The sequence below is a fragment of the Cheilinus undulatus genome, linkage group 16 (genome assembly GCF_018320785.1).
Source record: "Cheilinus undulatus linkage group 16, ASM1832078v1, whole genome shotgun sequence".
Taxonomy (NCBI): Eukaryota; Metazoa; Chordata; class Actinopteri; order Labriformes; family Labridae; genus Cheilinus; species Cheilinus undulatus.
The window spans coordinates 32,752,655-32,775,838 of record NC_054880.1 but is presented as its reverse complement, the minus strand read 5'-3'; the positions used below and the strand labels follow the sequence as shown (position 1 = coordinate 32,775,838).

The following is a 23,184-nucleotide window of genomic DNA, read 5'->3' as shown; positions in this document are numbered from 1 at the left end:
TAAGGATAAACTGACTCAAGGGAACACTTAGTTATGCAACTAACCGCAGCCACAACATTAATCCAATGAAACTCTCATTAGGGTATCAATCAAATTTACACAAAAACTGGTTGCAGCAGGACAGATCGCTGCAGAGCCTTTGCAGAAAATCAGCTGACTGCATGGAAGAGGGATTAAAAAAGAGTGCATTTTAGTCTCACTCTATTTGTGGATAAACAAGACTCAAAGGATGTGGGTGAAAGTCTGTCAACAAGGACATTGTTGTCTTGACCCCAAAAAACTATGCTCACAGCAACTTCCACAATCAGAGCGTCATCAAAAAAATACACGTCAGCAATGTCACACAATGCCCTTCTTGTTAACTCAATGCTAGTTACATGTGCAGACTCCTGACACAGTAACCTTCACTTTAAAACAAAGAGGTATGACAATTCTAGGTATAAGCAAAACTCAGTGAGGTTACAATTCAATGAACCACTCATTTATTTCACATCTAATACGCACACTCATTTAGAAACATAGATGTGTGACAGTAGAGTTTCTATACAAATGGATGTTAGAATAATGACTAATCTTTAGACTACATCCTAGTGAAAATCTTCCCTTTAAGTAAAAACACAAGCTAGAGAAAAGAAGAGAGATAACCTGTCCCATCAATGAAAAACCTATAGGGGGAGGGGAACCGGAAGGATGGAGAAGGACAGAGAGGAGAGTTTTCACAGGATGGGAGGGGTAGCACAACTGAAGAGAGGGCAAGAGCACCAGAAAGAGACTCAAGAGAAAGCAAGCTAAATGTTCCCTTTTCTATTTTTGTGAAGTGCATTGGGACAAGAGAAGGTACTACAGCCATCCAGTTAATGATTAGAGCTGAGCTGCACAAAGATTAATCTCTCCAGCATTGCTGCCATGCCAGAGCAGCTCTCTCTGTAGGTGCACTCCAGCTACCCAAAATGCCTCAGTAATGACACCTGGCAAGGTCACCATACAAATGAGACCTTCCCATGACCTGCTCAGCCCGTAGCTGGTATATGTTTGCTCTCAGTGACGCTATTTAGAGATAAACATACACTGACCAGACTATGGGTTTCATAAACACACAGCACCCTCAGGGTAGCAGGGCCGAGCCATGCATTCACCCACAAAAACACTCAAACACATGCACACCTGCAGGACTGAGCCGATTTGCACACAGGTTACTCAGATTAAGTTCCCTAAGGTACGTCTGACCCTCATTCAGCCATTTTAAGGATAAAGCAGCTGCAGTGTTTTACATGCACAGAAAAAATTAAAGCATAAAAATAAACCTTGTTCAGGCGACAGTGTAATATCTGAACCAAAAGGGAACAAGGCTGTGAATTGAATTTATCTCCAATGCTAAAGAGTGAATGGAAAATGCAGTAAGTAAGGCTGTCATGATACCAGAATTCTAAACCTCAGGATGATGTTAGTAAAAACTAGAGCCCGACCGATTGATCAGTGGGCCAATTATAGCGTATCACAGATTAATCAACATCGGCCAATATGTAGTCAATATATTAATCCTTCGAGCTCACGCGGCACGGATCAACTGTGCCTTTCTAATCATGTCTTCCACACATTCATAGCTCTTACACAACATTTTCTAGTGAGCCCAGAACTTGGCCGACTTTCTGGAGTCTCTGAGGACAGTGTTGTCCTATACAACAATACGTGACACAGTTTATAAAAATGCTGATAACTGTTGAACCGTAAGTCATAGAAATGTACTCTTTTATTATTTACTCTAAAAGCCGAACATTTTGTTGTTCGTTTGCTACCATCGATGTCTCTGTAGCTCTAAAGGACGACGTTGTAGTGAGCCCGGAACTTTGGTGACTTTTCGGGGTCTTTTTGTCCATTTTTAGTCCATTTTCGATCATGTACTTTGACTTGCTTGAGAGGGCAGTCATATTTGTTTGACATGCAAAGCATTGTGGGAGTTGTAGTCGACCAGTTGCATCTTTACTGCTTAGAGCAGTAGAGATGCAGGAGTAGAGAGTAAACAATGATAAATGGAACTGTTAATTCACATGTCCACATAATCTAATATAAGACTACTATATAGCATTAACATCGTCTAAGTTGCATCTTTGTGAAATAAACAAAGATAATATAGCCTAAATATAAGAATGAGTGTTAATTTACAGTATATATCCTGTGTATATCAATGTTCTTATTTCATCCAATATATTGGTTATTGGCCAATATATTGGATATCAGCCGATATTTCGGATATCGGCTTTTTTTTAGCACCCAATATCGGAATCGGCATCGGCTCCAAAAATCCTGTATTGGTCAGGCTCTAGTAAGAACCAGACTGGTTAAGTATCTGTTACAATACAAGGTTGTGATGCACATGTAATATATAACTGCAATTCCAATCGCGATGCCAGGTAGTGCATGTACAACCATATAAAAAGACTGCAATTATTTTAGTATTCGATTCTCAAGAGGTATATAGAAGAAAGGCCTTTAAAGGGGCATTGTGATTTCCACGTTAATGAAATCGCAGACTTGGCAAATAGAAACAGAATCTACAATTAAACCTGGAATATCATGGAAATTGACTTAATTTCACTGAAATGTTTTCGTAAGAAAGAGAAACGTTCATTTGAGGAAAATATTGCAAGGGGGCCATTAATGTGTGGCACAACCTGTGCCCCACTTCTCAAACACTCTCCCTTTCCTGAACAATACAAGCATGTCAAAGCAGCTGCAATAGACACCGGCACACTGGTACACTGAAGAAGAACTTAAACAGATGGAGAGTCAGCGGGCTGAAAGAGAGAGCAGAGAAACTTCACTTGAAAGTTTTGAGCAGGAAAGATCCCGAGCAACCTGGTGGTGTAGGTGTGGAAAATGTGAACCTATGCTCGGGATCTCTCCTGCTCAAAACTTTCAAATGCAGTTCCTCTGCTCTCTCTTTCAGCCTGCTGACTCTCCATCTGTTTAACTTCTTCTTTGGTGTACTCCGTTTCATATCCTCTCGCATCCACAGTAAACGGCAACGTCATCATCATCACTCGAGTTGACAAAGCTCATATTATCTTTGTTTTAGCTTGGTGTGTGTGGTGTCATTATCTCTGTAGAAGCCCACAGACCCACACAGTTGATCAGAGGATCAGTGTGTGGCGCAGGGAGACCAAATCCTGAAAGCTGCATCGTAAATTAGTGCCCAACACAGATGATGTTTTGGGGAGGAATGAAGTACTATGTACTTTTTCAACAGCGTACAGGCAAGCAAACATATTTTCTTGCCCCATTTTTATGTAAAATCGTTAAACTACGCGGATGAAACGTTCCCATCTATAGCCACTATGCCACGGATCTCTCTGAGCTCGTAATAACCACAGGATCAACTTTCACAGAAATCACTGGAGGCCAAGGCCACTACTCTAGCCAAGTACCTCACAAGATGCAACTTCAACAATCTCGGAATATCCCTTTAAGAAGCAGTGGTGGACTTATTCTACATCACTGTGGTTGGCTTAACCAAGGTATGCAAACAGTCCTAATAAAGCATGAGATTGGTAACAATTTAAAAAAAAAAAGAGTGCACTAATTTTGGACCTTGATTCATCACAATTAATGCAATTTATCTTGAAAGCTCCATTTAAAACAGTTTTTTTAAGTGAAGACCATGCATTTTATGTATTTTTCAGGGCTGTTAACATAAACGTGTTAACACTCATGATCATGAAACCTCAACGCGTTAAAGGAATAATATTACAATTTAATCATATGACCAAGTTTGACCACATCTTGCTCCTGTAGTCCTCCAGCACGAATGTTTGCGTGTCTGGAGGTGAAGAGGTGAGAGGCGGGTCAGACACAGCCAGAAGTGATTAGTGTGGAGAAAGACCCGGGTCTGCGCCACGGCAGATTTCTTTTAAAACGCCGGCTAATAAAAGTTAAAATAAAACCAAAGCTGTGTGTACATACTGCAGTGATGGACTGCCTTTCCACCAAAGCACAAAGAGTCTGAAGTTTACCACCTTCGGGCAAAGCATATCTTTGCTAATGTTAGCAAAGACGCTAACAACAACACAGGATCAAGCCATGGTTGTCAAGCTACACCGGCAGAGTCCAGCAGACCTGGATTTGTCCACAAAACATCAACATCTAAGCTAACTAATGCAATTGGTAATGGGGTCACCAGAGACTGCAGACCATTGACATCAATGACGACAAGGGGCTTAAAGACAACATCCAGATCGTGTCAGGTGACCCAACCTGCAGAACACCTACGAGGAGAACTACTGTCACAAGAATCCATGAACTATTTGGCAGCGAAAAGGCAACAAAAGTGGAGCAGCTACATTTATTATACTGATGGGAGACGACTGGGCATCGGTCAGCAACCATAGCTACCTCAGGGCAACAGCACACCTGATCATTCACTTTACAGCATCAAGTATTTTGTACCTGATGTGTTTGTCTGCTGGGCTCATTTGCAGTTTGTAAATATTTTTGCTCGGTTCATTAAGACATTCTGATTAACAAACCATTACAAATAAGCTGAGATGCTGAAGTTTAAAAACTATAGTTTGTTGAAAATGTCTATTCAAAAACCACACTTGTACTTCTTTTAACTGATATGCAATGCAAGTAAATGGCAGTATTTAACAAGTATGATTTATAAATAATGTTTTTATAAAGCACTTTCAAAGTGTTGTGCATAGAATTAACTGAATTAAAATAAAATACTTGAAAATAATAAAGTTTGAAAATGTAAAAACTAATGCTGTCAATTGATTAAAAAAATTAATCAAGTTAATCATATCCCTATTTCTTTAGTTTTAGTAAGGTAGCTGAAGTTGCTGAATGATGTCCAGTGGTCTCTCGTCAGTGTAATAAATGTAGCTCAGGCCAGCGGCTCCACTTTAGTCGCTTTTTTAGCTGTCATAAAGTTCATGGATTCTTGTGACAGTAGTTCTCGTAGGTGTTCTGTGGTACGGGTCATCCAGGCAACCCAGATGATGTCCTGAAGCCCCTTGTCGTCAACGATGTTGATGGTCTACAGTCTCTGACGAGCCATTAGCAATCGCATTAGTTAGCTTAGATGTTGTCGTTTTGGGGACAAATCACAGTCTGCTGGACTGCACCGGTGTAGCTTGGCATTATGGCTTGATCCTGTGTTGTTGTTAGCATCTTTGCTAGTATTAGCAACATTAGCTATCATAGCTTGATCCCGTGTTGTTGTTAGCATCTTTGCTAACCTTGGCAAAGATGTGTTTTGCCCGGTGGTGGTACTTCAGACTCATTGTACTCTGGAGTAAAGACAGTTCATCACCGCAGTATGTACACACAACTTTTGTTTCATCCAGACTTCCATTAGGCAGCTTTTTGGGTCTGTCTCCTCACTCATCACTGCTGGGCGTTTGACCCCCATTTTTACCTTTTCACCCCAGGGACGTAAACATCCGTGCAGGAGGACTACGGGAGGAAGTTGTGGTCAAACTTAGTCATATGATTAAATTCCATTATTTTTTTAATGTGTTAAGCTTTCCAGATTAATCACAAGCGTTAACGCTTTTATATTAACAGGCCTGGTAAAAACATATAAAAAAAATACCAAAACCCCCAAAATGCTGTGATTAATCACGTTGTAGGGATGTGATTAACTTGATTAACTTTTTAAACTAATAAACAGCAATACTAAAAATCCATATAGATGGCAATAATATCATAATCATAATCAAAATCATAATTAAAACAGAAGTAATGATGACAGTACAAGTATAGCAACAATAGACACCAATAAGACCAACATGAACCTGCTGGCAATCAAAAATATAACCTCTCAGATTAAATGTGGTCAGAATATTGCCTGATTTCAATATTTCCTCTTCCAACAAAGAGTACAGATGACAAAGAGGTACATGAGGATAACCAAAAGATTCTAAAACTGTACTAAGAATTTTAATTAAACCTGTTTACTAACAGGTTATTTATTATTGCTTGTGTTTGCTGAAAAAATCATAAAATGAGGAACTGAAAAGATAATCACAAATAAAATGGAATTTTTTGGGGGGGGGGATTAGATTATTATTCCAGCCCTTCTGCTGACACCTAGCAGGGAAAAGGACCATTTCACATTTTACCAGGGATGTTGATTTAATTTTGATGTGTGAACACAAAGGGGGGAGTTTCTCTTTTTCATGTGTTAGCCTTTAAGACGACCTGACAGTTGCACTGGGATTTAACATATCATAAGGCAGTTTAGGGGACAAAGCGACAGATAATAACAGACTGTAGAAATAATAGATAACCCCTGCCTCATTTAGGGAAAGATAGCCAGCATCGGTGTTTTATTATCAGCAGGGTTAGAGTAGAGAATTAAAAGAAATGAGCAGGTCTTTAACATTACTACAGCTGCCTAGCCTTTAGCATCAGTGGCTAACGTGTATACTGTAGTGTAGACGGTAACTTAATGCTAACGTAGTGAAGTTAACGTTAGCTCCACTCAGACTGACTCCGGTGTCTGTTGTTCCTCTCCGGTAACCGTTCATGTCTTATTTCTATCGCCCCCGGACAGAGAGTCCTCCCGTCAGATGAAAGTTAGTAAAGCTTTCAGAGCTGTGAAGAACCAGTCTAACCAATAAAGACATCGTTTGGATGTGTCCTTCAGACCAATCAAACCTCGGACTAGATTCCACCAATCAAGGTTTTTAGGGCTCACTTCGTTCTGCTACTGCCGCCATTCGGGGTCCGGTACCAACGGACAGTGGGTCTGAGGAAGACTACCACCAGAGCCAACATGGAGGACAGTAACCACCAGTTTCCTGACCGCCGTGATCCTTCAGCGGGCCACCAATAAGCGGCTCAGAGAGCGGCTCAGAGAGCGGGGAGGGAAATGGCGCCTCTGTTCATCTTTCAAAACAACCGTCTATTGGTCAAGAAGAGCGGACGGAAAGACGAGGAGAAACTGTCCTTACTAACACCAGACACCGGCTCATTACGACTAAAACAGTCTAAATACAGATACAGGTCAGGATCTTACTCACTCTCTTTAACAGGATCCAAGGGTAGTCCGCCTCAGCCTATTATTTATTTTATTTAGCTAGCAAGGGAAACAAGATGGCTGCTACTCGAACCGGAAAGAGTTACAAACATGAACGCGATGACGTCGGCATCACGTCACCTGGGGAAAAGACGTCAAACTTCACTAAATGACCAACATATTGACAGCTGCGTTCTGATGTAAAATAATAAGGTACATTAAACTAAAATGGTCCAGTCTTTGGTCTGCTAGTCGATCATAATATGTGGAAATTAAAAATCGCAAAATGGTGCTGCAGACAGTACAATACAGTAGGACATGGCGGTAGAGCAGGAGGACAGACTAACGGGAACAAGAGAGAAAAAAGAGACAACACAAAGAAATAAGATCAGAATCTCATCAGAATTGACGGAGTGAAGGCTGATATTAATAAAGATCATGGGGTAGGATAATAAAGACTGGGCAGACACTAAATGTTTAAATGTTGCACTTGAAACACTTCAGATATCACTGTTCAAAGCTGAAGCAGCAACAAAGTTCTCGTCTCTAGCAATTTTACCATTATGTATTTTTTGTATAATTTTGTTAAATGTTAAAATTTTATGAAAACCTTAGACAAATGACTCTACATTTATGCACAATCAGCCCATAAAATAGAAACAAAAACACCAGCATATAGAAACGTGTTCAAACATGATCAGCTCAATTTAACATCTATTAATGAAAGGAATTTTTTGTCATGCATGCCATGTTTTTACATTGTTGTTTCTGTTTTACATCAAAGAAAATATATGGTGTTAAAATAACAAAGATTTCATATCAAATCACTGTTGGTCCATTTTACCTGAATATGGTGGTGTAGCTCAAAGTGGGTGTATTATCTAGCTCTGATAATTCCAAAATAATTCTTTTTCTCACACATTTTTAGTAATTCAAGAGGGTTTTAACCATGTGTAAAAATATAATTAGATCTTGTGCATGGGATATTTAATAGTTGAATAGATCTTTTACCATAAAGCTGGCCAATTTTAGCTGAATTCACCCTAATTCACTCATTCTTTAGTTGCCCCCTTTGAAAGACATTTAGGAAAGACCTTGAAACCTCCGTCTCACAGAAAACAAAGACTGTGATTAACACTCAAGACAAAAGATGTTTTTTTATGTATTTTGAATGTGAAGATAAACAATATGCACTTTTGTCAACCTCTTGATTTTGCTAGCAAAATTTCACATCCACAAGGCAAACATCATCAACACAACTTCTTGTTGTAAATTATTTTAAAGTTTTATTTTGAGTCTCTTGAATCAACTAACAACACAATTATCCATGTATGTGATTTCAATGATACAGAACTGTTTTGTAACTAATTCTCTTTTCTATGTATTTAATTTTTGCTGTCATCATTTTAAATCATTAATGTAACTTTAATTTTTTTGTTATCCTTTGTTATTGCAGGTCCCCTCAGTCCTTTTTTTGTGTTTTATACAATTTATATCTTATATGCACTGGTACGTACGATTGTTAGCACATTGAAATTACTTATTAAAGTTAATTTAAAAAAAATCTTCACTAAATGACCACTTTCAGGACCTTATTCTCATTTAACCTACTAAGTCACTGCATGTGCATATGGGGACATTACATTTTGGCTTTCCTGCACCTTAATAATAATTTCTACAATTAGACTTTTTAGATGACTGTGTGGAGTCAATTGAAGTTTAAGGGGTTTACTTGAGGTACTGGGGGAATGCAGTGTGACATTAACCTGACACGCCAGATGGGTTTGTTTTGAGAAATACAGAAACTGGCGTATGCATCTGCTTTGCAAGGTTAGTGTGACATAGTTTCATTACAGAGCAAGGCTGCCCATAAGGGGAGATAAACGGGAGAGCTTTCTGGGGCCCATGGAGGCCAGGATAATCATGGTCTATTGTAAAATTAATCTGTGATAAGCGTATTTTATATTTTGATATTTTATATTTTAACCACTCTTATCAAAGCCACAAAAATATTTAATGTATTTCTAATTTATGCTGTATTACAGTATAGCCTTTTTCAAAATGAAAAACCCTTTCCATAAATCAGACTCACCTTTTTATGGTAATGTTATGATGTGGACAGGCACACTGAACTAAACCATTAGGAAAGTAATGTAAGACTGCAACAGAGCATAATATACAGAAGAAACTGAAAGAAATAAATGTATTAATTGCAAAAAGAGGCCAAAAACTGAAAACTGGCAAAAATTGGTCACAAGTAGCAAAATCTGGCTGGAAAGAAAGTGGTTACAGAGTGGGAAAAGAATAGATTAAGTGGCATAAATGGGATAACAGCAGCAAAAATGGGCTTAGAAAGGCATAAAGGGGCAAAAATGGGTGGGAAAAAATGGGGAAAAGTCATTTAAATAGTCAAAAAAGGGTTAAAAGTGGCAAAAATAAGCAAAAAGTGTCAAAAATGGGTCAAAAGAGACAGAAATTGGATGGCAGCAAAATGATCAGTGACTGCAACTCATGTCCTTAATTGGGTGCTTCATTGGCCAATTCATAAATGTGTAGCATTTAACATTTAAAATGGTTCTGTAGTTCCCATAATATAGAGACAATAAATACATAACCACAAAAAAAAAATACATTCTAAAAAACAGTACAATAGAAAGATTAAAACATGACAATCTAAATATGTGTACAGCTCTGGGCTGCTTTTATCCAGCTCTGACCTTTGTAGTGAAGGATTTTAAGTCTGTGATAAGTTTTATTTCAGCTGGTGATGAATTCCAGAGTTGCAGCCTTTAGTGGAGAAAGCTGACTGTGTCAATGTTGATCTACGTTTCAGTTCACTGAGCTTCTTGTTCCTCTGCTGCCGTCCCGTTTTTAAACAAATCTGGATAAAGGTTCAGGATCAAGTTTAATACATTATAAAAAACTCATTTGAGAAAAGAAAGATGCAGGAAACTCTCAAAACTCCGCAGACTTTTTTTTCAGAATGTGGCCTTGATGCCAGTGATGAGTTTTTATCCATAATTTCTTTTAGAGCTTTATTGAATAATCATAAAAGATTTCTGATTGTTGAAGGTGAAGCTTGAGTCCAGATTGTCAAACGATATGAGAAATGAGAGAAAATCAAAGATTACTTGAACACCTGGGCTGGTTAATTAATTAAAAACAATCCAGGATGGTCTTTACGGTTATATTGATTTTATCAAACCTGAGCTGTGGATCTACGATTATTCCCAAAAATATGAATTCATTAACTTCCTCTATTTCTTTATTCTTTATCTTTACCCTCAAACTTTGAAGTGAGCCCTGATTTGTAACGGAGAAACACATGGACAATTTTATTTAAACTCAAAATATGGTAACTGTGTTCAAGCCTCGGTTGGACATCATACACATGCTCAGTTAGGATCTCTGCTGCCTTACTAGGTGATAAAGCCGGAGCATAAATGACTGCATTATCAGCATAAAGCTGGACGCCGATCTTTGGACAAGTTTTTGGCAAATCATTATAAAGAGATTAAAAAGCAAAGGGCCATGAATTTTCCCTTGGGGGTTACCCGTTTTTTAAAAGATGAGTTCTGTGGGTTAGCTTTCATGTATTGTTCTTTATTCTAAAGAGAAGACTCAAACCAATCAACAGCGTTTTCATAAAATTAAAAGTCGATAACGTACACAGAAGGATGTTGTATTTGATAGCGTCAATGCCTTTTGTAGGTTGAGAATCACTGCCCCCAAAACATTACCATCATCATTTTTTTGGTATTTTCATGGGAATATTTTTTTTAGATGTGTGGGTGAATTTGTTTGGAGATTTCAGGCATTTATGTGTAATTTTAATAAACTTGTAATTTTTGGAAGTTTATTGGATTTTTTTATGAGAAATTTTAAGCTATTCAAATTAGCACTATGCAAATAGATTGTTTTCATTTTGGGAATTTGATTGGGAGTTTGGGGGGAGGGGTTGTCCTTTGAAATTTCCACAAATTTTAATGGGAATTTTAGAGAATTTGTTTGGCTGTTTGGGGGATTTCATCCAAATATAATTACTGAATCTTTTTGAAAATATTCGTAAATTTTTACTGGACTGTATTGTAATTTCAGGGATTTTTTAATCATTATGTTTGTGGAAATTTTTATAGGAATGTTTAGACTTTTTTCAGGTACGTTTTTTTGGGAAACTTAAAAAATGTGTAAAAGAAAAAAAAAATCCATAAATTTGAGGTAGTTTCTTTCGGTGAATTTGTGTGGATTTTGGACATCATGTTTGGTCAGAATTAATTCCTGCTCAAAGACAAGGCTGAGCTTTTAAAGGCATCAGGTCCTATTTACCCCAAATAAGAGGGAGACACTAAAAATGCATTCCAAACAAAAGCTCAGGTCCCAGGAGGTTAAAAAAAGTGTTTCTATTGTGAGTTACTATGCATGCTTCCAACTGTTAGACACAACTGGAAGCATCAGCCACTGCTGCTCAGGATTTTCTATTTTAATGTTTATGTATTGGCTGTGATCCTACAATTGACCAAACTCATATACATATATAGTTTTAATTTGAAAGTAACTCATTAAAAGATTGAGCAGCTTCATTAAATATGATCTAAACAAAAGCATCAATGAGGTACTGTTACTTTTCATTTGACACCAGCTAAACATGCTACACTGTGAAACCCTATAATGCCAAAAAAAAACCCTCTATAAAACTCCTTCAATGCTTCTGCTGATAACAGCAATTAATGACTAAAAATCTGTGACAGTTGCAGCAGTCAGATATTTTATTTCATGTCCCATCATTCGTCCTTAAGAAATAAAAAAAAGTATTGATGGTCTTTGTTTGAACTCTAATCACATTTTCAAAGTAAGGAAAATCTAAAATACACACCAAGAAACATAAAGTTCATGGAAATTTGGTGTTTTATTTTCTTGAGACGAGCTCCAGCAGCGTTGAGGTGATTTTGTCCATTTTGTTCATGTACCGGGGGCTCCTGTCCCTCCTGGGCCCCTGATCAAAGCGAGGGGGAGAAACTGAAAACTTAGGGGCAGCATGTCTGTAGTCACGCGTGTACCTGGGCTCTGGAAGCCTTTCAGAATAAGATGCTGGTTCATCTCGAAGGCTGCTATGTGGTGTCTGTAAGTTTTCCTGCCACCCCAAATCTGTAAGAAAAATAATGGTAAAATACACATGAAACAATTTAAAATCAAGTATACATAACAGTAATTATTAAACCAAATCTAATGAGGAGAAAGAAGACAGTGTAAGACACCTGCTTATACAAAACAGGATACTAAACTCTCCATAAACCTTATCCTGTTTTAATACAACAAATTTCTACATCGCGCAATTAACAGAAAATACAAATCTATGAACACTGTATTTATTGCATGTAATATGAAAACTAATAAGCCTGCATCTTCACATGGGTTTCCATCAATAGGCCTGTACCAGTTTTATATTTTAGAATACTGTTGAAAATTCCAATTAGCAAAGGTTTCCTGAGCCTTCGTTCTATCTCATTGTAAAACCATGTCTGGGCCTCTATCTACAAGCTCCACAGAGCTTCTGGGGAGTTCCATTTCACAAATGAGTTTGCTATGAATTAGCCGGATGGACTGTATTGCATTTTTATTCATTTTGAGAATAAACTGATTGATTTTTTGTGATTTACCTTCAAACTGGTTTCTTTCAGAGCGTCTGTGCTCTCCATGGTGGATTTCTTGGGGCCGTTTGTCAGGGATAAACTCCTCTCTTCTCCTGTGATTTTCTGGAAAGTAGAGCTCTTCTGGTCTTCTGTGGTCTGAATCCAGTCTTACTGCTGGCTCATACAGATGTCTTGGAGCTGGCTCAGGGGTTCTTGTGTTGAAACTGTCCAAGTCTCTTGACATGACTACTCGACCTTGGCTATTTAGCTGGAAGAAAAAAGTAAACAGAAACTGTTTCAGTAATTAATTTCCTCTGATTTAACTCCATGTTAAATGAAAAGGACAGCTCGTACCCCAGCAGCTTTCTCAGATTTTTTACTCTTGAAGTCTTTCAGAAGGTCGCAAAGCTTGCTCTTCAGGTAGTTTGCCTCCTCTGCATTCTCAATTTCAACATCTCTCTAGCAGGGGCAAAGAAAAAGGTGAAGAAGAGGTAAAGCTTGTTTGTAATGAAACAGGTGGAAATAAATATTGATGGCAGCTAAAAGGGGACAGTGGGGTAATTATAGGTCAGATAATATTGGTAAATATTACATTTAGCCATGCTGCGTTTAGGAATCACCAAGACTGACATAAAATCTTAATGTCTTCATAATAGCTCTAAAAAATAAATGTAAGATAACAGACCCCAGTGTTATGTGCCGGCGTTATGATCTTACCAGCATCTCAAAGACCCCTGCTGAATCTGAGTCGTCTGCTGGGTCTCTGTCAGTCTGACGTGTGCTCTAAAAAAACATTTACATCACTGAAGTGAGTCAAAGTTTTAGTTTATTAAATATCTAATAATAAAATATGACATTATTCCTACCTGTGGTTGTATGTACAGGTCAGGATGTTGTGTCCTGTGGGTTTCAGGCCTCAGCGGTACACTAACGGGTCGAGGACGACTGGGGAACTTTGGTTCTGGAGGTCCTAGCTCGTCACTGAACCTTAAAGCACAAAAAAGCAATTAAAAAATAGTTGAAGATAAAACACAGAGCCCTTGATCCCACATGAATCGTCAGTTTTTTAATGAAGAGCAGTGTTTAACAATAACTCACAGCTCCTTCATGGTTTCCACCTCCTCTGCTGTGGCATCAGAGAAGCGACTTTTCCTTTTCCTGTTTTCTTGGCCTTCATTAGATGGCCCTTGCAGAAAGCGCCTGAATGGCTCTGGGACATCAGCCAATGTCCTGGTAACTTCCACTTGTCTTTTGCTAACTTCCACTTGTCTTTGGGGTTGAGACGCTCCCATTCTACTTGGCCCTGGACTCACTACTGCCTCCTCCAGGGGTGGTTGCCTTATATCCCCTGGATATTCTCTGATCATATTAAACACACGGTCATCCCCCATCTGTGAAGGGAAGCTCCTTCTCTTGGCCTCTGCTTCAGTTGGACCCTGCCTACCGACTTTACCCTCATGTCTGAGAGGATCCCGGTCCAGAGACCAGCGGTGGTCCTCCACATTGTGCTTCACTGAAGGCTGGTGTTCAGCTGAGCGAGCCTGCTGACGTCTCACCTCCTCAGTGTAGAACTCCTTCAGCAGATCTCTCTCTTGGTAAGGTTTCCTGTAAGGAGGAGCCTCATCTGGGTAATTATCCTCACACTGAGCTGAGTCATGATGCATCTCCTCCCCCAGACCATACCTGGGACCAGCAGCTGGCTCAAGCAGAGCTCTTCGTTGTGAGTCTTCCCCTTTATATCCCCTACGATAATCAGGGTCCATGTACTCTTCACGGTAAAGATCCTGGTCTCTGTAGTCTGCTCTTGGAAGCCCTTCTTCTATGCCGTGATGACTGAGAGCGTTATCTTGCTGGTGCTTCTGTCGGTCTCTGTTCATTACGTAAGGAGGCTCTTCTGGGTGAAACGGGGGGGTGTTTAGACGCCTTGGTGGAAGCCTCTCTTGGTGAAAGTACTCATCCTGATTGGTCATTACATGAGGAAGGCGTGATGGGATGTCTCGTTTGGTTAAACTCTGTGGAACGTTTCTGCCCCAGTTCTGGTTCTGCCTTTGAGGAGCTGGGACACAAAGAGAACAGAATTTAAGGCAAATTAAACTTTTCATTAAAGTTTCCTTACAGCTTTTTAATGAGTGGAAAACTGTTCAACTGCAGGTGAAAATCAGGCCCTCCAGTGCTGATTTTATTTACAGAAAAGGTCATGTTAAATTCATTAATAAATAATTGAATAAATGCCACAGCCTTGAAGAAAATATGCTAACATGTGACTTTAAAAGGCTGACGCTGGCCTTTGAGTAAATTATCTTGTTTAACTGTAAAATGCCAATCAGTATTCCTTACCTTCATACAGGTGAAGCATTCTTATTAAATGATCTGTCAGTATAACAGTAAATACACATTTTCATGTAAACTTCTAAAATCTGGCATAAGTAAAGCCGTGAACAAAAAACCCCTTGAGTAGTTTTAATGTTTAGTTGGCATCTTAAAGGGAAATTTCAGTATAGGCTGTAAGCAGTCATGTGATCTTGAATGTTCGTTTGGGGTCAGAAGTGTGGACAGCCATTATGAATGGATATGAACAGAGGAAAGTTAGAACTTTACAGCTCTAAATGGAACTGTATGCTGCAGTTACCATCAGAATATTTCTACATGCTAGATTTCGAGCCCTACAGAACATTGATTTTTTTAACCACAGTTTAACTGGTTTACCTGGAGAGGAGATGATAAATATCACTAATACTCAGTCCTGCAGACCTCCAAGTGTGGTCTATCCAGATGATGGGAGACCAGAGTCTAGAGTAGTCTAGTACTGAGCTACTGAACACAGGCAGTCTGTCCCTCTTTCTGTCTCTCTGCTTCCTCATTGGTGTTTTGTTAGTCTCTAAAGTGAAGCTGTTGTTCCTCATTTACAAGTTTTCATGCACACAAGTGTGCAAGAAGATTCTTGTCAGTGGCGTCATAAAAGTTTTAAGCGGCATTGAAAGTTTTTAAAGTAGCGACCAGTGTTGGGAGTAATGCGTTACAGTAACTCCCTTACTTTTGATGGTAACTAGTAGTGTAACGCATTTCAAAATCATAAACGCTGTTACAATTACTGAGAATTCAAATCACACGTTACTCGTTACTTTTACAGCCGACAACTTGTTGATGAAGGTCAGTAAACATCTGGTTCGGGGGACGACGTGACAGGACTGTAAGTACATCAGCTGTGAGAGAACAGAGTCTCTGCGGACACAAACAGACACAGGCACTGAAGCGTGCACACACATCATGGCTGAGCACTCGAGCCTAAGCTCTGTCTTGGAAACACCAGAATTCATTTCCTTCCTCAGGATAAAGGACGAAAAGAACAAGGAAGGAAACTTACTTTCTCACCGCCAAGAACAGTTATTCCAACCTTATGAAGTACTGAGTTAAACACACGTTAAAGCTAAGCTAGTTTCCAGAGAGCCGGATGCTACAAACACCGGTAACCCGGGTACAGCTCACGTTAGCCTGGCAGACCAAGGAGGAGCCACTCCATGTAAACAACCACAGCTGGATTTTAAATCACCGCCAGCTGCACAGTGTGTCACCAAGGCAGCACTAACGGAATGATAACAAGGTATGTTGTTAAAGACACGCTGATATAAGCTCTAGAGTCCTCTGCCTTCAGAGAAATAATGAGGAAAAAATGTTATATGTTATATGAAAATAGTTGTTTCCTCTCATACTGCCACAACAACACAAATGAATGTGATGTGTAGGCTACAATGAGGATTGAAGTAAAAAAAAACAAAAAAACAAACAAGTTACTTTTCAAAGTAATTAGTTACTTTTACAAAGCAGTAACTCAGTTACTAACTAAGTTACTTTTTGCAAGCAGTAACTAGTGACTGTAACTAGTTACTATTTTTCAATAACTTGCCCAACACTGGTAGCGACCCCAGTGTAAACTTTAAAACAGAAAAGTCTACACGAGTAGATGAATTCAGCATTTTTTAATGTAGAACTTCAGCACATCTCTGCATGCTGGTTAGAGAGCTCTTCTAGATGTGTGTCCGTTGTGTGAATGCGCTCTGGAGAGAGAGACAGGCTGTCCTTAAATCAATCCTGGTTGGTGCTCATCTTTCAGACATAAAACAATTAAAATCCAAGACAACAAAATCTTTAGCTGTGGGTTTCATCAAGTTAACCACGCTATGGCGGACAGTTGTTGAAAACAGCGACGTATGATGTCAGTGTGATTAATTTCCATTATTTTTTTTTTTACTGGAATGGACCTTGTATTTAACAGCATGATTTCTTTTACTTTAAGTTATTCATCATACATATCAGATAAAAACAATGTTTATACCTTTTTAAATATTAAGATTAATCTGACTGTGTCCTCAGAGACACAGGACATATGCCCGCCCATATGCCTTTCTGCAGAAATACATTTACTGATACTGGCACAGCTTACTAAGGTGCACAACTTCTCTTCAGCTTGAAACAGAAAAGAAATTAAATTTATGGATGCAAAATGCTAACTTCAGGGTGTGGATGTACCTCTAGAGATGTTTGACTGGCCCACCTTCCTCTTTTTTGGTAATGTCTGAAAAACAAAAAAAAGGAAATCAAAACAATTTTTGTTAGTATTGGCAATAATTTATGATATAAAATAAGATTATATATATATACATATATATATATATATATATATATATATATATATATATATATATATGTGTGTGTGTGTGTGTGTGTGTGTGTGTGTGTGTGTGTGTGTGTGTCTAAGAATGACCATGCTTCCTACCACAGGAGTCCCTCGTCCATCTTGTCTCTCTATTATCTCCGCTCTGGCTCTGATGATCTTCCCTGCTTGGTTTGTTATGCTCTGTTTATCCCAGGTCACCAAGTCTGGACGCTTCATTTCCTGCATAAAAGACAAAATTTCATCAAGTCTTGCTTCAAGTTTCCTTCTTGATTACAAGTCCAATCAAATGTAGAAAGTATTCTTACCACATATTTTTGCCGGTGTTTACGTCCAATCACATGGCGGACTGTTTCATGGAGGTTAGCAGTCTGGTGACAAAGTAGACACGTGTATTTTGGACCTGCCAGTAGGTCATTACTTGGTAGTTCCTCCAAATAATTCAGACCTTAAATATAAAAATGGAAAAAAAAGATAAGGGTCAAAATAATGTGAAAAAGTGCATCTTGTTTTAATGGTTTGTGTTGAGTCATTCACCGATGATGGGCTCATCAAGTTTCATGTAATCCAGGTAGTGTATAATGTCCTCAAATATCGGGACATTCTGCCCTGAAAAGAAATAAACCCAGAATTAGAAACCTAAAAATCACAAGGGACAGTTTTTAATCATAAAGAATTATGTATCTATGGTCAATTTTAAGAGTAAAATGTGGATCAAAATATATATTTTTAAATAATAACAACTGACAAGACCCATGTCGACCCAGATGTTTACGGCTTGAATATTTTTTCTTCTTTTCCTGAATGCCAGTGCCCAGAGAGAGAAAAAGCTCCTTCTCTCTAAAATCTTGATATGAAAACACCTAAATTGGAACTTGCATACAAATTAATGTCATTGATGGTGGATTAATGAAAAAAGCTACCATAGTTGTTGTATCCTGAGCATCATGCCACAGCTCTTTGCTCCATTTTATTAAACAGAATCATACTGTCTTCAACTACACGTGCACCATAGCCTTCTTCAGGTAAAGGTGGAAAAATGTCTCCTGGGCAAGCATGCACAGATGTGGTTCAGATGCATTTCTGTGGCTGATTCTTCTACAAAACCCATTCCAAAAAAGTTGAGAAGTCGTATTAAATGTGTGATTTGAAAATATAAACTCATATTCAATTGAAAACTGTTTATTTGGGATTCACACACTGAATTTGCTGCCTGCAACACATTCCAAAATGTTGAGATAGGAGCATGTTTACTACAGTGTTACATCACCTTTTCTTTAACGTCATTCTGTAAGTGTCTGAGACCTGAAGACACTTATAAAGTATTGTGAATTTCTTTCCCATTCTTAACTGATGAACATCTTAGGCTGCTGCCATTGCTGTATTTTGTTCCTCATAATGTACTCTTTTCACAGCAAATCCATGATGTAACTTGTGCAGAATTTGGATTAGCATCATGTCGCTGGAATAAGCTGGGACGTCCCTCAAAAAGACGTCTGGATGAAACCATATGTTGCTCCAAAACCTGTATGTTCACTGCAGCATTAATGTCGCCTTCACAGATGTGTAAGTGGCCCATGCCATGGGCATTAATACACCCTGACATCATCACAGATGTTGGTTTTGAAACCTTGCGTTGAAAACAGCCCAAATGGCCCTTCTCCCTTTGAGCCTGGGAGACTTATCAAGAGCCATCATTTCCAATTTTCTGATGTGGACTTTTCAAACCACGGCACACTTTCCAAATTTTGGTCAGTCCCTCTGAGACGAGCTCAGGCCCATCTGGATGTTGCTGATGTATGAATTTCACCTTGTATGGTAGTCTTTACTTACATTTGTAGATGCAGAAACGTGCTGTGTTAACTATCAATGGCCTTCCAAAGTCTTCAGAGCCCACGTTGTACTATCCATCTGACTGATGCCGGTTTTTAATGGAGTACAATTGAGGTATTGAAGATCACGATATTCAGTGTTGGTTTTCCCCTTTCATGCAGAGATTTATCCGGATGCTCGGAGCCTTTCGATGATGGTATGGACTGCTGACAGTGAAACTTCTTTAGGAATGTTGTTCATAAAATGTTGGACTATTTGCCCACTCAGTCTTTCACAAAGTGGAGAACCTTGTGCCATCATTGATTTAGTGAATGCCCATCATGAGTGCTTCTTCCTTGACCCTGTCCCAATTTTTTGGAAACATGTTGCAGGCATCAAATTCTGAATCTGTATTGTGCATTTGTAATCAATTGAACAAAAGTTGAAAACGATTTTCAAATCCTGGTGTTCATTTCTTTATTCACATATACACAATGTCTAAACTCTCTGCAGGTGTGACCTGCTAGTAACTGAATACGCTTCCTGTTCTCAGATGTGGAGGGCTGAAAGACACCATGTTGACATCTTTTAGGCACACCAGTCTCTTTGCTACCCGAGGCAGCCCATAACAACTTGATGCTCCATGACCTACATATGGTTACCATTTTTGCATCAATGCATTCTGAAGCAGCCGAGCAGGTACTCAACTCTACCATCAAAGTTTGTGCCAGTGCCTTCCTCTTGTGGACACCAGAAGAGGGCACAATCCAAACTAGATTGCATCAACAGCTCTTGTGTTGAAAGTACAAGCCTGTTAATATTTTTGAATCCATGATTCTGGTTGATTAAAGCCTTAACAAGCACACAGACCACTCATAAAGATTGATGACTTCTTTGTCTTGATTTTATGGAGGTTGGACATCACTGTTAAAATACATTGATGCCCCGTGCCGTAAGAGATTGTAGACTGTGAACGGCACATGTGAAATGCCAGGCCAATATAGTATCAAGTATGTATGGAAAAACTTGTCCTTCCGCAAATACCAGTCTAAGTCCACAGCAGTCTGCACTGGTGTGAATGAAAAACTTACCACAATTATGTCCTGTACTGATATTAAAACAGGACTTAATATTTTCCCCAGGGTACCACGAAGAGAGAGAGAAGACTCAATAGCAGGCTCTTTAGCCCTAGGCTCATCTCGCAGCACTTTGACACATTTTTACCTGCTACCAAAGACTCTTCACTTGGATCCAGTCGGCTTGACAGTTAACAGGATTTCATTTAAGTCTCTCTTTACACAATGATTCTGACACAGTTCTGTGACAAAGCCCCACTGTCACTACGCCTTCATACTTTCACAATGAAGCCCCAAACAATGTATTATTGCAGCCTCAGTGTATTGGTTTAGGCATAAAGTCCGAGCAGCCTCATGTGTTTAAAAAAATAAAGCCAATGCAGTAGTACGAAAACTGCAGTTCCTTGAGTGTCCATTTGAGGCTGGCTGCAAAAGCTTCTGGAGTTCTCATCAACACAGATGGTAATTCCCACTTTCAACAAAGTCATCATTACAACTCCATGAATTTGGGCGTGGGTGAGCTGGTGGACAGGTGGAAATATCTGACACGTTGTCAACATGGAACCGCCATTCTGGACTCAAAATGTCTCTGCAGACACCAAAGGGGGAATTCACTGTGACTACCTCCATGTTTTATGGGACCTATGGTTAGAAACGGCAGAAGCATAAACAAATGCTGCCATTTCATCCTGTTGGTCACGTTTTTACATCACATCATTATCCCAACATCTGATGGCAGTTCTACTGTAGAACAACTGACTGTCCCACCAATAAATCTGTGCATTTCATACTTTAGATAAGTTTTACCAAAAGGGGCATGTTCTTGCCTTAAACAGGCAATGTACAGCTGACTTTGAGCCTGCCACTGCCCACCTAGAGGGAATTCTCTTACCATTTCTCTCTCTCCCCACATCACCCTTTTGAGAATCTCAAAGTTAAACTAAAACCACTTTAAAGTTAGCCATCAACATGCTGGAATAAGTAATATGGTGAGCGTTTGGCTTACAGAGAAAGGCATGTTTGGCGCTTTCTTTGATTCGAAGGATTCAGCAAAGGCTTGCTCCATATGAAAATGTTCCCTGACACCTTTGTGCGAGGGCAGAGTTTCTTCATCCTTGGCTTAGAGTTGCCAAAGACAGTTTGGATTCCAGCAGTCTGGAGTCTTTTTTTTTTCCTTAGAGCAAAACCACAATGGATCCAGACATACCTCACTGAAGCAGTTTCACAATGTTAACAAAAATGTGGAGATGGGTCTGGCTGTGCGAGACCACTCCAACATTTGTCTGGGCATTACCCCAAAGAGTTGAACGCAAATATCAAAACCTGTTAAGCCCAAAGTTAAACAGTATTTAACAACCAGCTCCCTCCTACCAAATTTACACAGTGTCCAAGTTAGACAATCTGGGAACTCTGCAGGTGCTGTCTGAAGAAATCTCAGAAAGTGAGTGAGATGCTGACAGCGTTGTTCATGCTAAGAGTTATACTGCAACAAATTCATCCTTCTGTATTCTTTTCCAATCTTTTATTTTGTGCTGCAGTCAAGTACAGTCATGTCCTTAGACATGATGTGATATAAACAAAAAACCATCACCAATCTGAAGGAGTTCACCCCATCCTTCAGCACTCGACACAAGCACCAGCCAATATGTCAAATACGACATATTTACCATAGTTGAGACCATGTCTAATGGTGCGTTCCAGTTACCTCGGAAGTCAGAGCTGGGAATGACATCACACCTGAGTTGATGGCATTCCAGTAAACAATTCGGAAAACCAAGACAGACACCTCCAAGGAAAAGTTTAGCTGTTGTTAGCTATACCCGTTGAAAACAACACATAACACGGTATTTTACACATACAAACACCGTAGTACCATGTCCACAGATAGACGTTGGACAGTACTACATATACCACTTATTTAATTTCATAAAAACAAAACAGAAGTGCTAAAAGCTTTCATTACTGTTGATGCACAACACTGCCATCTTGGATTATGACACTGTGGTCAAGTCGGGGTTGGTGAGGGTCATCCGACTTTCCGAGACGGAAATCCGACTTCTGGGGGCATTCCTGGGAACTCGGAAATTCTGACTTCCCAGTACAACTGGAACGCAGCATTAAACCTTAAAGTTGTCATATCTAAATATCTCACAATTTTAAATTTTGATTACATGAAAATGGCCCATGCTAATATTTTACCTACATGGATTATCTGCCATTTTCAATTCCAGTATAATACGGTCCAAACATCCATATTTCTCTTTCATTTTGAATTCCAACCTCTGATAGAGTTGGACTCCAGAAATCTGTCCTTTAAAACAGGAAACAGACTTCAGTGTTTTCTGTTACCTTCACAGTTGGACTGAATCACCTAAATGGATCAGACTGTGAATAAACTAATGTCCTGAAAAAAACAGAATGATGAGGCTGAGGATGTTTTACTTACCCGCTGCTACATTGCCCTCCTCCTTCTGTCAAAATGAAAGGAAATTAATAAAGTTATTTAATTCAATCAGTACTGAGTAGACAGGACACTGGTTAGAGCTCACCACTGTCACAAACAGAGAAGGAATTATCATGGACACATATTCAACTAGTTGAGGTTCACCAAAACTACAGCTCATATGAGGTGCAGTAAAGGTTAACATCCTCCCAGTACATTCCAAGTATTTAGCAGGTCCCCAAAACAGCCTAAATGAAGAAGTGTCTGTATGTCAGCTTTCAAACACTACACTGGATATTATTCGACTGGAAAGATGACATCACCTGAAAAAGAACAAATAAATGAAACGATAGGAGAAGTGTCCAGTTTTCTTCACATTCACCAAGATAACAAAAACACGTGGACAAATGTACCAGGAAATTCTCCGGAACACATGACCACAGTGATACCATTACCTTTTCCAGTGACCCCCACACAAAAGCTGGACTGCTTCTTAAAGTCCAGGATCCTTCCTCTGTAAGAAGGATCTA

General features: G+C 39.2%; 2 protein-coding genes across 7 annotated transcripts in view; both read right to left on the bottom strand.

Annotated features, from left to right (window-relative positions):
* Positions 1-7,144, bottom strand: part of nfyc (nuclear transcription factor Y, gamma) — a 35,110-nt gene extending 27,966 nt beyond the window's left edge. For 4 of the 5 annotated variants that reach the window (XM_041809100.1, XM_041809108.1, XM_041809105.1 and 1 more), the window contains exon 1: positions 7,026-7,144. The gene's annotated coding sequence lies outside the window, so the exon portion shown is untranslated. Of the gene's footprint in view, positions 1-6,700; positions 6,829-7,025 lie in introns of those variants that run through there. The other variant, XM_041809103.1, reaches the window with a different exon arrangement.
* Positions 7,145-11,763: 4,619 nt separating this feature from the next.
* Positions 11,764-23,184, bottom strand: part of si:ch211-13c6.2 (uncharacterized protein LOC100000125 homolog) — a 15,451-nt gene continuing 4,030 nt past the window's right edge. Inside the window, exons 3-13 of one of the 2 annotated variants that reach the window (XM_041808612.1) lie at positions 22,658-22,682; positions 17,861-17,932; positions 17,632-17,771; positions 17,426-17,545; positions 17,179-17,224; positions 13,750-14,707; positions 13,518-13,638; positions 13,369-13,434; positions 13,006-13,110; positions 12,679-12,919; positions 11,764-12,166 (exon numbers count right to left, since the gene is read on the bottom strand). In XM_041808612.1, the coding sequence (XP_041664546.1) occupies positions 11,928-12,166; positions 12,679-12,919; positions 13,006-13,110; positions 13,369-13,434; positions 13,518-13,638; positions 13,750-14,707; positions 17,179-17,224; positions 17,426-17,545; positions 17,632-17,771; positions 17,861-17,932; positions 22,658-22,682 (2,133 nt within the window). In that variant the 3' untranslated portion in view covers positions 11,764-11,927. The remainder of the gene's footprint in view (positions 12,167-12,678; positions 12,920-13,005; positions 13,111-13,368; positions 13,435-13,517; positions 13,639-13,749; positions 14,708-17,178; positions 17,225-17,425; positions 17,546-17,631; positions 17,772-17,860; positions 17,933-22,657; positions 22,683-23,184) is intronic. The other variant, XM_041808613.1, reaches the window with a different exon arrangement.